The sequence below is a fragment of the Sorex araneus genome, chromosome X, assembly GCF_027595985.1.
Source record: "Sorex araneus isolate mSorAra2 chromosome X, mSorAra2.pri, whole genome shotgun sequence".
Lineage (NCBI taxonomy): Eukaryota > Metazoa > Chordata > Mammalia > Eulipotyphla > Soricidae > Sorex > Sorex araneus.
This window is the reverse complement of record NC_073313.1, coordinates 321,126,087-321,142,852: the sequence shown is the minus strand read 5'-3', so window position 1 is coordinate 321,142,852 and position 16,766 is coordinate 321,126,087. Positions and strand designations below refer to the sequence as shown.

The window sequence follows — 16,766 nt, the reverse complement described above, 5'->3', positions numbered from 1 at the left end:
TGATCCCTGAGTGCAGAGCCAGGCATAAGGCCTGAGTAATGCTGTATGTGGCCTCCTAAAAAAAAAAAAAACAAAAAAACTATTCGAGCCAAAAAAAAAAAATCAAACACATAAATATCTCTTCTCTACAAACATCTAATTTGCCTGTTCAAGTTATTTTTTAAAAATAAAAATCACCATAGGTATATAATTAATCAATACAATTTTGTGATATCTTGAGAAAATTAATTTTCAAAAACTATAGTTATTTTATACAGTATTCTGGTATCTTAACAGATTCTATAAATATATTCTTTATCAAATTTTTATTTATCCAAGTATTCTGTTAAGCTCTTTAAAGTACCTAGTCTTTGAAATATCATATCTTAAATTATTATACTGGAGTGGGGGTTGACATATTCAAGACTATTCAGCATTGGAAAAAATAAAGCTATTTTTACCCTATGGCTATTAAAATTATAACCTAGGGATTTAAGAGGCTTTTCTAGAATCTTTCTATTGAAATTGTGACCCAAAACAAATGCACAAATTCCCTATACAACAAACTAACTCATTTATTAGCAGAAAAATCCACCAAAATTTCCTCATTGGTTTCATTATTTTTTCATTATTTTTATTTTTTCCATAAAGTTTAGAAATAAAGTACGGCATATTTTAATGTATTTTTCTAGTCTTTAAAATTAGATTCACTATAAATATCAGATGTTTTTCACAGATTTTTGTGAACTTAATATTAAAAACATATCACTGATGCTCTACACCTCGAGTTGTCAATCTGAAAGAAAATGACACCATTATGAGCATCATCACTAACAGATTCTTAAATTAGCTGCCAATACTATCAATTAGATATTTCACTATAATTTTAGAAATTATGAACATATCATCAAGTCATTTGCTACTATTTCTTTTAACAAGTAATAAATTCAAAGTGTTCTTTGACAAAGAAAATCAATCAGTAGAGCAAAAAGATCTGAGTTCAAATGTACCTGGAGACAATTTTAAAAGCTGACACAGTGGCAAATTATTTAACCTCTCTGGGTCTCAAATATTATATTAAGTTGGGAGGACAAAAATGAAATAATGCATACATAGCATTCAACACAGAGCTTAACGCACAGTGAAAGATTTCAGCAAATAATGATGATGATGATTTTCTTAAAAAAAAATCAAAAACCATTATTTAACAGCTTTCTGATGCCAGACAAATGACATATCTGCTATTCTTTACTGGCCAATTTCCATTCAAATTCACTTCTTCCTATTCTCTGTTCATGGCCTCCTCAGTGAGGCTTTGGTAACATTATCACTAAGAATTTCATTAGGTGGAACTCGGAACACCTATAATGGAAGCTATGCTCTTCATGAGTCTCTTTCACACATGTTGCAGCTTCCAATTGCTCTTGCTTGAAATGAATTTGCGGGAAGCTGCCTTTACTCCACTCTTAGCTTAGGAGAGAAAAATGGCCAGTGTCTCTTAGGAATAATTAACAAAAGACAGTTTGTTTCATCTTCATGATAAAATACAGCATCCCTATTAAAAGGCAAATTCATCATTCCCAAAAGTTAAATAGAATAACACTTTAAAAGTAATTCCAGCTGATTAAATTTAGGTTTGCAGGGGAAAAAAAAAAACTTAATTCATGAATATACTCTGAATCTTTCATTTGATTTTTAAATGTATAAATGTTCATTTAACTTTGAGCTCTTGCCTCTCAGTGTTCTATTCTGAGCTAGTCAAACAAGTGGTAGCAGGCATGCTGGGCTCAATAATACTGCCTCTCATATTTAAATACTCTTTTACACTTGGATTGCAAATTAAAGACAGTCTCCTGAACACTGACACATTTTCAATGATTGATTTTGCAAAACGTGTTGATTTTTCCTACACTGTTTTGCCTCTGTGTGTGTCAACTTTGGCCTTCTTTTCTTGCTCCTTTGCAGTACTGCTGTCTCTTTGAAGTCATTGTCAGTCTGATATGAAAAATGCACATTAAATTCCATGACTAATTACACACAAAATTCCTGATCTGAAGTATGAAACACCTATGTCCAGAAACTAACAAAAGCTCTTGACTACTTAATTAAATCACTTAGATATTTTAAAATGCCAATAACTTACTTTCTGTTAAGGTTTGTTTGCAGTCTTTGAAAATTAGATTACTTATGCATATTACATACTTACACATCAATCCATTTAATAGTAAACACTATACAATTCCTCTACAAAAGTTTATACATGCTATTACATCAAATTCAATTAAGTTCTACTCAGAATTATTTTACTTTAGACATAAAATTGTTCCTCAATACAGTGTTCATTTTTTTTAAGCCTCCTAAGTTTATGCATTAGCAAAGTTGACTTTTTCCAATAAAATCTGCAATTTATGGATTAAGTATATGGCTTCATGTATCTTAAATACAAACTTGAAGAAATTGTACTCTTGTCTCTCCCCTAAATTGTGCAAAGATACAAAATGCCTATAAACCTAAAAGCATAGTGCTTTAGACAATCACTGTCATCCCGTTGCTCATCGATTTGTTCGAGCGGGCACCAGTAACGTCTCTCATTGAGATTTATTGTTACTGTTTTTGGCATATCCAATATGCATGGGTAGCTTGCCAGGCTCTGCCGTGCGGGCTCCATACTCTCAGTGGCTTGCCGGGCTCTCCAAGAGGGGCAGAGGAATCGAACACGGGTTGGGCACATAAAAGGCGAAAGCCCAACTGCTGTGCTATTGCTCCAGCCCTTAGACAATCACACCATATATAAACAATCTGTACAAAATTACATGTAGATTTATAGCATATAAAGTACAAAACATTAAACAAGTTTGTTAAAATATTTTTTTCCAATTCAGACCAATTCTAGAGTTGCCAATTCATTTTTTTTCTTCAGATAATCATATTTAGGGCATTGTTTTAGAACAGAATGCAAGGAATCTATAATCAAATATGGGAGGTATGTGTGAGTAAGACAGTATACAAATCATAATAAAAGAATAATGAGATGAGCGCTATGAGACAACTCAACCTGAGAACAAAATGAAAAATTACACATTCCCCCGCTTTCTTCTTCAGTATGTTAGAATTTTTGTAAAGCCTACTTTTCATTATTTGGTTTCATACATGATTCTTAATAACAGACTTCTCTAGCTTTCAGTCTACTACATCGAGGTCTTTTGCTATTTGTTGTTTTCCTTTTTGTTAAACCAACCCTCTTCTGCTTCCAGTTGTCCACCTCATGCAGTTACTGAGGCAACTTCAGTACGTGCATCACATGCCATCACACTACTATACTGAGAACCCCTGCAAAGCTTACCAGTTTACCAACTGGTTAATTCAACCCTCAAGATGAAATTTCAGTTGCTTGAAAATTGTGTTTCAGATTGGGAAGATTGGGGAAGGAAGAGTAGACACACTACTACAGAAATGGCCACAATACTTAAGCAGTGCAAGTTGGATTAAGGTCTGCACATGAGCCAAAGCTTAGAATTTCATTGCCTTTGTTGGCTCATGTCACTTCTTTAATTAATGTCACTTTCTCTGGTTTAATATCAGAGCAAGTGACAAGAGTGCTTCTGGATGAATTGTGTTTTCAGAGGACTATGGCATACTCTCCTGCAGTCTGACAGAGGGACGTGCCAGTTTCACTTGGCAGTTACAATGCACCAGCTTTAGTTTTAGTAGTTTAATTTGTGGCAGTTATATGTTTTGAATACGTTGAAGTATTCACAATGGTCTCATGGAATCTGTTTCATAGATAAAGTTTACACAGTGGAAAATAAAAAGCAATGGCTATAAGGCGATTAGGAAAAGCTTCACTTGGCCACAGCTGGCCTTAGAGGCACTCCTAAAATTAAGAACATTTAGAGGCGCTGATTAAAGTGATAATAAGAAAGGATGCCCTCACTTTTTTTTTCCTGTCCAGTCTGTAGTTGGTGTGAGACGATCATAAGGAATATGATATTTAGAACTCAATTTTATGCAAAATCCATTATTCAAGAGATAAAGTTTATATACATGATAGACATGCAATGAAATAACCGTTAGACTAAGAACCTTTGTTACTTAGGCATTAAATTGGTTCTGACATTTTGGTAAACTAAGTTCTTATTGATAAAAAATTCAGAAGAATTTTGCGGACTATGAGAAAGGACTAAACAGTTTCCCTGGATTTGTTAAAGATCTTCTGCCTTAGGCTCAAGTATTCTGAAGGGGTTTTGAGTTTTTTCTTCTGCCTTATACACTTTTGTGAAGCCTCATCAGCTCATGGTGAGCACTGCCACCAAGGAGTTCTTCCAAACTTTCCTGCCCTTTCTAAATTTAGGGTTCTTTACTGCAGCAGGTTGAAGATCTGGCTTTGATTGCACCTGGCTCTGCTGGAGAACAGAAATATTCATCTCCACTGAATGCATGCTGCTTAAGTGCTGGAGGCACTTGCAGGAGAATAACTCTCATTGGAAACTTCATTACAATACTTTCTCTTCCCTACATGAAGTAGTAATTCTCATTCACCAAAGATAGAATTTGCCTGACTACAGCCATGGGAGCTCCTGTTTGACTTTCAAAATTAATCAACCTCTAAGCTGGAGTAGAAATGGCATGTCCTTTAACCTTAAGCACAAAAAGCCCTCAACAGACTGTAGTTTTTATATCCCTGGATGGGAATTTGGGCCCCTGATACTTAAACTTGATGCACATACTGGGTTTCTGGCATGCTTTTGCCCATACCCATCTGCTAGCCTGGCACTGTGCCCATTCAGAAGGTGTGATGCCAGTTTCAATAGGGCATAGGTGCCAATCAAAGATGGGTTTGGAGGGGCAGCATGCAGAACGCAGCAAAAGTCAGTTCTTCTGCCAGAAGATCCTCCTGTTACCCTATAATGCCAATGAAGGGCCACATGCTTCATTGCTTGGGATCACATTGCATCTGTAGATGTTTCTGGCCTTCAATGGATGTCTTTCTACAGCATCTTTTACCCCACATAATAATTCCTATAGTCAGTGTACTTTTCTCAAGTTTAATTTTGTAGATATTTTTAAAGTCTACCTGACTAAAGGTCATCCTTTTAAAGGAAATTTTTGACAATATTATAATAATTTGAGTTTTTAGTCTTCTCTCCTAAATACTCTTTCATGTACTCATCCTCACATCAGGGAGCTATATGGGACAAACATTCTGAAGAGCTAATTTGAAAACCTGGCACTTTATGAATTCTACCAAGTTTATAAGTACTGATAAGTTTGGGTGGTGGACAAAATTTTGTTATTCAAATGAACTCTCTGATGCAGAGACTTCAAAGGTTTCACATTTTTATAAACAGAGGTATTCTTGTGCCTTAAAAGGAACATGTTTCCTATTTTTCTGTCTCTCCCGTACCTAGAGAAAAAAAATACCTAATACACTTCAGAAATAAAAATCTATCTATAGTTCTTAAGTCAGAAGCCTGAAAAGCTGAGCTTTTTTATTGTATGGCAATAAAGCTGAACTCATTTCATGAAGAAGAAATTCCCCTATAGTAATAAGTTTTAAATTTAAAAACCTTGACCAGTGTAAAAGGTTACAAGATATTAACTGGTACAGTAGAAAGGAGTTGTTTACAAATCTATCCTTATGGCAAAAAAAAAAAAGTCAGTAAAAAGTGTTGAAAATAAAGAACAAACCTTAATATAAATATGATAAAAAGATCAGACATTTAAAGATATAAAAAAGAGAAGCAAAGGCTAAGCCTTAGGAAAAACTTATTCCTGGATCTGCAGTCAAGGATCATGCCCGGTATGGCTTGAGAAACCATATGAGGTTCTGTGGGGATCAAATCTGGGTCAGCATCATGCAAGGCAAACACCCTGCCTACTGTCTTATCACTCAAGAACTGCGTTTTTGTGTAGGAACCCAAGCTTTAAAAATAGATTACTTTTTTAATTGAATAACTGTGAGGTGCACAGTTACAAAGCTGTTCATGATTGGGTTTCAGACATACAATGTTTCAACACCTATCTATAAACAGATTTTTAATTTAACTGACAGGTAACTAAACACTACTCTTTTTTCCTTTCTTTTCTTTTTCTTTCTTTTTTTTTGTGGTGTTGTTGTTTGGTTTTTTGGTTTTGGGGGCACACCCCACAGGGCTTACTCCTGTCTCTGAATTCAGGGGTCATTTATGGTGGGCTCAAGGGGCCATATGGGATGTTGAGAATCAAACCCAGGTTTGCCATGTGCAAGACAAATGTCCTAACCACTGAACTATCCTTCAGCCCCAACACAGCTCTTTTCAACAACTCAAAACTAATAACTTATGGAGTGCACACACAAAATTAAAATATTAAAATGCATCTTTCAGAAAATTTGACTTCTATATAGGTCAAATAACTATCACAAAAACCCATGACTCCATCCTCCTTCAAGTTTATAATACCTATTATTTACCTAATATGCATCTGATAACTAGTTTATCATATATATACCATACCTTCTAGAACAAGTTATTAATATATCAAAATTTTTTTTCACCTTCACAATATCACTTGCAAAATAGCCTAGTAATAATCTCACTAGAACTGTAATGTTGTATTTTTATCAAGTGGGGCTAACTGTCCTAAGCCATAATGAGCTACACTAAAAGAATATTTAATATAGCAATACATAATGAAACCATGTATGAGTCAAAAATTCCACTTTGTTATTAGCATTATCACTAAGCTCTTCTAATCTTATCCTACATACCTTAAAAATAAACTTCATCAATTGTTGGTGAGAATGAGGTTGAATAAACTCAACCTCCTTGGAAAATAACTGGACATTTTGCAAATATCTAAGGATTGAACTCCCATAAAACCTGGCAATTCCACTTTTTTGGCATCTACTTCAGGGCCCAAAATCAATATTTCAAAAAGATATTTTCACTCCTCTGCTCATTACAGCACTATTTAGAATAGTAAAACTTTGGAAACAACCTTAGTGCCCAAGAACAGATGACTAGGTAAGAAACTGTAGTGTAACAACAGGACAGTACTTACATAGAAAGAAACTGTGGTCTATGTACACAATGTAATGGATGTATATGTGTGCATTTGTGTGCATGTGTGCTCGCACATGTATGTGTGTGTGTGTGTGTGTGTGTGTGTGTGTGTGTGTGTGTGTGTGTATGAATGAATACCAAATGGCAAAGGCAACAGAACCTGAGAACTGGTCTACAGAACTGAGCTTATCAAGGAGGGGTGTGTGTGTGTGTGTGTGTGTGTGTGTGTGTGTGTGTGTGTGTGTGTGTGTGTAGAATAGGTGTTTTGTTGTTTCATTTTTTGTCTATGCAAAATAGATTAAGAAAGAAGAATTGTGGCGAGCAAATAAGCAAATAAACACAAATGAAAGAAATGCCAAGAGTGGACCTCATGATTCTATTCATTGCTGAACTCCACCTCGATCTTGATGTAGGAACCAGCATAAATGTCAGGAAGCAAGGGCACATCCAGATCAACATCCAGGATCACTCTATTGTGCAGACTTGACCTAGGCCCGGAGCTGGCAACCAGGTGGGTACCAAGGTTGCCAGCATCCCTTCATGTTCTGAGATAAAAAACCACCTCTGAAAATCAGCCAAGCCTCCTGGTGAGGTGGGAATGTTACTGGAAAATCAGAGCAGGTGAAGCCAGGTCAGGGGCCCTGGCCAGGACCAGGCCCTGCACCCCCTGCAAGTGGGAAGACCATTCCTGAGTGTCCTTGCTGTGCTTGGGACTGGCTTTAGGGCCTAAAATCTGGTAATGGTGGTGATGAGCTCCAGTCCTCTCCTATAATGGCCACTGGGGTAGAGTAGTCGTCATCATGGCCTTATGGGTACTCTTCAATGGCTGGCTGAGCTGTGTGAGGTCAAATGCAAGTTTTGAAAACAATACAATCAGTACTCAGAAAGTGTCTGCAAACATTTTATACCTTTCCTCCAATTAATCTTCCTGCTGTCATTTTGTACTATAGAATGACTATCAAACCTGAGAGGATAGAGGGAAAATCTTTCCTCTACTACGGTTCTAATGTTTTATATGGATCCAACAAGTCCTTCAATGGAGCTCTTGTATCAAATTCTTTAGTACAGAATAGATGTCCAAAGTTGATGTATTTGGAAAACTTCGTGTTTGCGGGGAATTCTGATCAATATCAATCAATATCTACTTATTTGTTAAATGCAGTCATATATAGATAATCTCTGATCATTCCAGTACAAACTTGAGATAGCCTAGAATGACCCTTTTAAATTTGATGTCATTTTTAACTCTGTCAGTGTAATGTAAATTTTTTTGATAAAGTTTTAACTATATTGTAAAAGTGCATTAACTGGGATGCAAAGAATACAGAAAATAAGTGTCTATTTTCTCTTCTCACAAAGATGATACATAACTATTACTACTTTAGATACACAGGAGAGAAATTCATTCATTCCATCCAAAACATACCTTGAGGTAGTAAGGCTCAATTCCTTAGTGGACCAAGTTAAGAAATGAGCAGAACACCATATTATTTAAATATTACTGAGTCTTAAGTAGAAAGTTTTTTATATGGTTAGATCTTCTACAATGAAAGATAATTGCTACCAAGAAGATACACCTTTAAAAAGAAAATAGCAACATTTTGCCTGGCAGACTATAATTATGCTGTTAAAAGACTCCTATGAATCACTTGAATAAACATGGATGAGACAGATCAGACATGTCTAAAAATTATTTTCTAAAGATTAACCATCTTCATGGTTCACGGTAGGGCATTTGCCCTGCACACGGCCGACCTGGGTTCGATTCCTCCTCCCTTCTCAGAGAGCCCAGCAAGCTACCGAGAATATCTCGCACACACGGCAGAGCCTGGCAAGCTACCCGTGGCGTATTCAATATGCCAAAAACAGTAACAAGTCTCAAAAAAAAAAATGGAGACATTACTGGTGCCCGCTCAAGCAAATCAATGAGCAATGGGATGACAGTGACAGTGATAGTGATAACAATCACTATCATGTTTCTATTCCATATTATTATAAACTTTTATTTCAAAGTTTTATTTTTTAGAACTTAATTTATCACAGTTACAGTAACATACATTAAGAATATTTGGTAATATGAAGCTATACTTTACCTAAATATATCAATCCAAATCCTCCAGAGCCAATCATCTTGCCTAGCACCCATTGTTTGCCTTCTATATCATCCAAAACTTTGCCTTCTGGAAGAGGAACAGGAAGCTTATATTTCTCATTCTTTCTCGGTGGCATCACGTCTGCTGGCAGAAAAAGTGAGAAGTAATTAAAAATAAAAACAACAAAACTTTGAGTTAAGCCCATTTTTCAAAATGTCTCATGTGGGGCATTTCTGAAGACTCCTAGAAAGTAAGTGTTTGAAATAATTTTTGTTTGGCAAAGTCTCCATCCCATATTCATATTTGAGATTCAGATACAGTACAATGCTGAAATAAGATCGACATTACAATATTTTGAGGATGTGGGGTTTTTTTCTAACAAGACATAGTAGCTGTGATTCAGTCAAATTTCTATTAAACAAGCAAGAACCTGTTGAGTTTTTAACTCAGCCATTTTAAAATATAAAGATCTGTAATACCTATAAATAGTATAGAATATTCCTAAAGAAATAAGTTGACAGTTCCCTATGATAGAAAGAAAAATAAATTTCTTTTTTTTTTTTTTGCTTTTTGGGTCACACCCGGCGATGCACAGGGGTTACTCCTGGCTTTACACGCAGGAATCACCCTTGGCAGTGCTCAGGAGACCATATGGGATACTGGGAATCGAACCTGGGTCGGCCACGTGCAAGGCAAACGCCCTACCCGCTGTGCTATCACTCCAGCCCCAGAAAAATAAATTTCTTATGTTTTTAAATATTTTGTTGAGAATACTTCTTTCATTAAGAACACTACCTAGTATTGCCTGAGAGACAATACACAGGGAAGGGGCTTGCCTTGCACTAGATCTCTTGTTGGATCTCGGGTATAGCATCTGCCAGGAGTTAAGCACTGAACACCACCAGGTGTGGCCCAAACACCAAAAACAAACAAACAAAAAGATTGCTAAGTATTAAAGGTGAAAAGAACTTTCAGTCACTGAGACAGTTTTAGATTGGGAAAACTTGAACTACGAAAATGAAAATGAAAACCACTAAGTACAGCAATTGGCAGAGTAAATACTCGACAAATAATTGTTAAATGTGCCCTGGGTTTTCAGGGTTCTGTAGTTAAGATCACTAAAACCACTGGACAGTTCTAGGGCTACCACACTACTTTGAGATTCTTGACATTTTCCTCTGTCTTCTTCAAAGTGAAAATTGCCAAGCCTTAGAGATCAATGTACTGCCTGCAACAAAAAACCTAGACAGATGCCTTAATCAGCCCTACACGCTTAAGTTTTGTGCACTTTACTATCAGAGACTTCAGTTAAAAGAGAACAGTTTTGTGAGGGAAAAAAATAACCAGTTTATATATCTGAAATTTAATTTAAAGTGGAAGTTAAGTGCGATCCTCTAAGTAATTCCAAAGATGTTTTTTAAGTTGATGAATGCTTTTGAAATGAAGTAAACGTTGTTATCCTATCATCTTCCCCATATTTCTCATGATCGAGTTTTTGATCCTTTCAAGAGATTTCACTTCACTTCCCGCTATCTTGCACTTAGCAACAAGTACCAGAGAGAGCCGAGGAAGACAGCAGAAACCCCGAATAATATTCACCCTCCCTCCTTCTGGGAGGAACACAAGAAATTGAGGGTCAACCGCTCTTCAAGCAGAAAAGGGGGTCTGTATGGGGATCCCTCGGCCAGTACGTTCTGATGCCGATTTAAACACTTGAAATCACTGCAAGAACAACTTTTTTGACAAGGCACAAGTTGTAAAGTATTTATGAACTCGGTTTGGGGGAAAGTTCCTGGGGCAGCGGTGCTTACTAAGACACCTGAGAGAAGACTCGGACTAAGAAACGCAGGGCCCGGGAGGGAGCCAGAGAGGGAAGCAGAAACTACCTTTGAAGGCCACTCCCTGACACTGGGGTGGCCCAGGGTCCCTGCCCTCCGCGACAATAAAAGCATCTCACGCGAGTTTGCGCGGGGGTAACCCGACACCCTGAACTTCAACTGGAGCCAGGACTGGGCTTGGGGCCCGCCCGGCTTGGGACCCACCAACTCGCGGGGCGGTGGCAGGTGGGACCCGGGCCCCGCAGAGAGGCGCCGGGACCCCCGGTCGAGCTCCAGCAAAAGGCCCCGTGCTTTTTGCACGGGACACCAACTTCCGGCCACGGGTTTCTCGCTACTTGCCAAAGGACAGCCGTGCCCGCCCGTCCAGTCCAGTCCCGCAGGGCCGCGCCGGGCCGGGGCAGGGCGCAGGGCTGGGCACTGGCGCCCAGTTAGGAGAGAGAGGAAGGAACCCACCGCGGAAGACCAGCGTCGGACTCGGCTGGCGGCTCCGCTCCCCGGCCGGGCACTGCACCGAGCTGCAAGGTCCGGAAGCCAGAGCCAGTAGGGACAGGCCGGGCCCCGGAGAGTCCCGCGCCGCCCGCCAGCCCGCCTTGAGGGGCCGGGCCGGGCCGCGATCCTCCAATCCGCGGGGAGGCGGCCGCTTAGCGCGGCCTCGGAAGGGCCAAACTCACTTCTCCGCGCCTAGGCGGGGCCCCGGGCCCGGCCGCCGGCGGGAGTTTCGTTCTCTCTCGGGGGGGGGGGGGGCGGGGGGGGGACGGGACGGTAGAGACGCGGGCCGCGGGCCCCGTGGAATTTGCATTGGCCCTAGCTGGTGCTTGGGAAGCAGCTGCCTGTCGGGGCTTGGGACACAGAGGGAAAGAGGAACGGCGGGGCCAAGTGAGGAACAGGAACTGTGTTCGTGCCAGCCACCGCAGCCCGCCAGGATCTGAACGAGGAGCCACTAGATCAGTTTTGCAGAAAGCAACAGGGCCATCAAAGACCGTGTAGAAACGAGGGCCAGGAAGATGGGGCCGCGGGAGGAAGTGCCACAAGTGGTGGGGCAGTGCACTTAGGGCAGAGAAGGAACCTCTATGAAAATAATAGCTGGAAAAGATCACTCCAGATAAGAACGGGATGCTGAAAGGAGGTAAAATGATATACATGGTAACCTTGCAGGAACAGTATTAGCAAGCCGCAGAGCCGAGAAGGAAAGAGACAGAAGAAGAGTATCTGTCATAGAGGCATACAGGGGACCGGGCTGGCGGGAGGGAGATGAGACATTGGTGGCTGGTGAGAAATGTACAATGCTGAAGGAACGGGTGTTGGAACATTGTATGGCTGAAGCCCAAATCCAGAACAACTTTGTAACTGTGTATCTCATGGTGATTCAAAACAAAACAAGGCAGGCGTGTATGGATGAGTAATTTTCGATATCTTGGGCCATGGCCTCAGTGCCTAAAACTTCAAAACTGACCCTGTCTCCCTTGTGATTTTTTTTAAATTCTTTTATTGATTCACCATGTGAATCCCTTGTGATTTTTTATCACCCATACTGCTGTTATTCTAGAACAAACTACCATGGTTTTCCTCTTCTAGCATCCTCTGAAATATTATTCCTAATTCCTACTGTTTTACCCTGCTCTGTATTCTCAATAGCCACATGCGTGATGTTTTAAAAGATTAAGTTACATCTCCTCAAAGCACATCACTGTCATTCCAATTCCCTATTAGGAACCTAGCAATTTCAAATCTTACCACTATTGATTATTAAGCCAAAGTGATTATTTGAACCAAATAATTCCTTGTTAAAAGATTTTGCATACAAGTTCAGTGTCCTTAGAAGGATCTGATCTTATAAGCTAACAGAACCTGATTAGGAATTCTAACTCTCAGGAATTTTGACTCTATGCCAGCCCAGTCTGACGGGAAAGGTGATTGACTGGTTGCGGAGGAGAGCACAGAGAAGAGTTTACAGATACACAAAAGAATGGGAATGAATCGGGAGCACTGTGATGGGTATAACCCGACAAATCTAAGTTTCCTGCAGCAAGGCTGGAAAGATAAACCCAATGTTATCCTACAGGAAGGTACTGTTTTGGTGTGGATTCACTATCACTTCTACTATCATCCCATTGATCATCGATTTGCTCTAGCAGGCCCAGTGACGTCTCCATTTGCCTAGCCCTGAAATTTTAGCAGTCTCTTTACTCAGCCTTCCCAATGGTGCCACATTAGAGGCTCTTTTAGGGTCAGGAGAATGAGACCCATCATTGTTACTGTATTTGACATATGATTACGCCACTGTGAACTTGCCAGGCTCTCCCATGTGGGCAGGAAGCTCTCGGTAGCTTGCCAGGTTCTCCGAGAGGGAGAGGGAGAACTAGGCTAAAAGAACTCGCTTCCTAGAGCGTGGTGTTATGTATTCTCTGGGTGTTGGCGGGATTACACAGTGCCTGGGGCAGTTTATGGGTGTGACTGATAGTTACTGGAAAATGGTGGATCTGGGCAGAAGAGGCCCAATCCCAATCTGAGCAGGCTTGGAGATCTCAGCCCCGGGTCCCCCACACCTAGGTTCCTCTGCCAGTTCCTTCATGTGTGAGGCTTGTCCAAGCATGTGGAGAGTGGTCTTGAGCATGGCTGTGGCTGGGTTCCGGAAGTCTTTGGCTGCCGGGGCTCTGCTCGGGGCAGGTAGGGAGACTCAACCCACCCCGTCCGAGGGGCCCCAGTGAAGCCAGCCAGGTACGGAGGCAAGAGACTCTGTGTCACTCTCTTCTGGGAGCTTGGTTTTATAGTCTCTGGATTCCCATCAACAGCCAACATCCAGAGACTATGAAACCAAGCTCCCAGAAGCCTAGCTCTCCCTCTTGGAGAACTTGGCAAGCTACCAAGAGTTTCCTGCCCCCACAGGAGAGCCTGACAAGCTCCCCTTGGCGGATTCATATGCCAAATACAGTAACAATGATGGGTCTCATTCTCCTGACCCTGAAAGAGCCTCTAATGCAACACCATTGGGAAGGCCTAGTAAAGAGAGGCTGCTAAAATCTCAGGGCTAGGATGAATGGAGATGTTACTGGGCCTGCTCAGAAGAGAGTGAAGCAGAGTTTCTTGCCCCACCACCCGGCTGGCTTCACCCGGACCCTTTGGATGGGGTAAGTTGAGTCTCCCGCCCTGCCCCAAGCAGAGTCCTGCCAGTTGAAGACCTCCAGTAGCTAGGCGGTCACACCCACAAACTGCCCCCGGTGCTGTGCAATCCCATCAATGGCCAACATCAAGAGACTGTAATTGGTGTGGATTACAGGCTATTTATTAGTACCCTAGCACTCCCATTCCGCCCCCCCATAACGACAAAAGGTGCCTCGAAACATTACAAAAATTCATATTTTTTCCAAATTTGCCCCAATTGAAAATAATTTGCAATGATCTGCATGTTCTGTACTACCAAAGGGAAAAAAAATGATCTGCATGTTCTGTACTACCAAAGGGAAAAAAAAAAGGCTTTCCCTCCAATCACCAAGTCAATGCAGTGAAACCTTTTTTAACTATCTTAGCTAAAACATCAACCTACGTAACACACTTTAAACCCCCTTTTTCTTTTTACCTCCTATTTTCATATATAATATCATATATGCTGCACAATGCAGTGGTGAAGAGTCTTTTGCACTTTGGTGATGGTACGTGCAGTGGATTTCTCTTTTTGCTATTTTTTGGGGGGTTTTCCTCATTGTATTATACATCAAAACCATAAACATTAACACTATTGTAATCATGTTACCTAAATTACAACCAAAAATAAATTCAGTAAATTCTATGTGTCCATGAAAGCATTCAACATTTTTGAAAGATTTAGTCATGAGTGTAATCTCAGTTCCTGGAATGTGTATGGTTAATTATATGGTTAGTATGTCATACATCTTTTGTTAAGTGTCTAAATGTATCATCATGATTCTTTCCTGTCCAGTGATCTGTATACATAGTAAGGATGTATGAAGTATATGAAATAATAAAAAAAGATTTTAAGATACTTTAAAAAGAGATCATCTCTTTTGAGTATCATTTTATCTGTAATGTCTAGAATTTCTGCACTTACCTTGGAATAAATACAGATCTAACACACACACACACACACACACACACACACACACACAGAATATTACAGGTTAGAACTGGAGCGATAGCATAACAGGTAGGGTGTTTGCCTTGCACGAGGCCGACCTAGGTTCGATTTTTCATCCCTCTCAAAGAGCCTGGCAAGCTACTGAGAGTATCCCGCCCATACAGCAGAGCCTGGCAAGCTACCCGTGGCATATTTGATATGCCAAAAACAGTAACAACAAGTCTCACAATGGAGACATTACTGGTGCCCACTCGAGCAAATCTATGAACAACGGGACAAAAGTGCCACAGTGCTACATATACAAGAAAAGAGAAATACGAGATAAATGACTGCAACTTTTAACTTACATTACCCACATAAAACTTAACTTGAAAAATAAACTTGAAATTGATCAACAACCTCAGTCTATCAAAGCTAAAAACAAAATGCTTGAAAGTTGGGGAAAAAGCCTTTATGATTTTGGATTTGGTGTCTTTGTGTTCTTTGAGTTTGAACATTAGGATGTATAGAATTAGTAAGATATAATTTGAAAAAAATAAATGGGTAAGTTAATCAAAATTGAAAGCTATTGCTCTTTAAAGGCATTGCTATGGTAAAATGTTTCACTAAGTAGGTAGAGTAACTGGACCATGCTACATAATTAATATTACATCTCTGGTAGGGATCATTGCTGGTATAGCCACTTTGAGAAAGAGAAACCATTAGTTTCTTACAAATATAAACCATGAAGTTAATTTATGACCCAGTATTTATACAAAAGAAATGTAAACATATGTATACATGAACAACGACTTAAAACATATATAGGAACAATGACATACAAGTTATAAAGACATAGAAAGTTCACACATCACAATCCAAAAATTAGAACCAGGCCAAATTGTAAGTACAGTAATAAGGCATTTTATTTGAATTTTCCTTGGATCCAGGTCTCATCTGCAGCCCTATGTATAGTCCCCCAACTCCCACGAGGAGTGATTCCTGAACACTATCAGGTGTGGTCCCAAAACCAAAAATTAAACAAAATTTAGAAGCAACTCAAATTCCTATTAACTACTGGCTAGTTAAGCAAACTATGGTATATATATATATATATATTATCTTATGGAATAATCCTCAGCAATAAAAAGGAATAAACCAGTGATAGAAACAACTTAGTTGATATCTTCAAAGTATGATATTATCTGAAGGGGAAAAAAAGTATGCACTATATAATTTCACTAGAAGAGGGTGGAATTGACCTCAGAGGGAATTGTGGAAATTCTTTGGAAAGACAGACCAAGACCATTTCAAAAATAATTAAAGCATAAAAGATGTTGCATAGGCAAATTATTTTTTCATTTGGATCATGATTTCTCAACCATACATTTGCAAAAGCTCATAATTTTTTTTTGGGGGTCACACCTGGCTCTGCACAGGGGTTACTCCTGGCTCTGCACTCAGGAATTATCCCTGGCGGTGCTCAGGGGACCATATGGGATGCTGGGAATCGAACCCGGGTTGGCCTCATGCAAGGCAAACACCTTACCCGCTGTGCTATCGCTCCAGCCCCAAAAGCTCATAAAATTTTATACTTAAAGTAGATGACTTATTTATATGAATATTATTCCTCAGGATAATATTGAAAGGAATGGCTGAAGAGAAAAGTGTGAAAAGCCTGAGTCTGTGAGACCACTATTCAGCAACTCATTCAACTAAACCTGAAGTAATAATACTATCA

At 39.6% G+C, this 16,766-nt stretch overlaps 1 protein-coding gene across 1 annotated transcript in view; it reads right to left on the bottom strand.

Moving 5' to 3' along the window:
- Nucleotides 1-11,518, bottom strand: part of VRK2 (VRK serine/threonine kinase 2) — a 92,944-nt gene extending 81,426 nt beyond the window's left edge. The window contains exons 1-2 of the mRNA XM_055121746.1: nt 11,407-11,518; nt 9,116-9,256 (exon numbers count right to left, since the gene is read on the bottom strand). Coding sequence (XP_054977721.1) covers nt 9,116-9,251 — 136 coding nt within the window. The 5' untranslated portion in view covers nt 9,252-9,256; nt 11,407-11,518. The remainder of the gene's footprint in view (nt 1-9,115; nt 9,257-11,406) is intronic.
- Nucleotides 11,519-16,766: the final 5,248 nt, after the last annotated feature.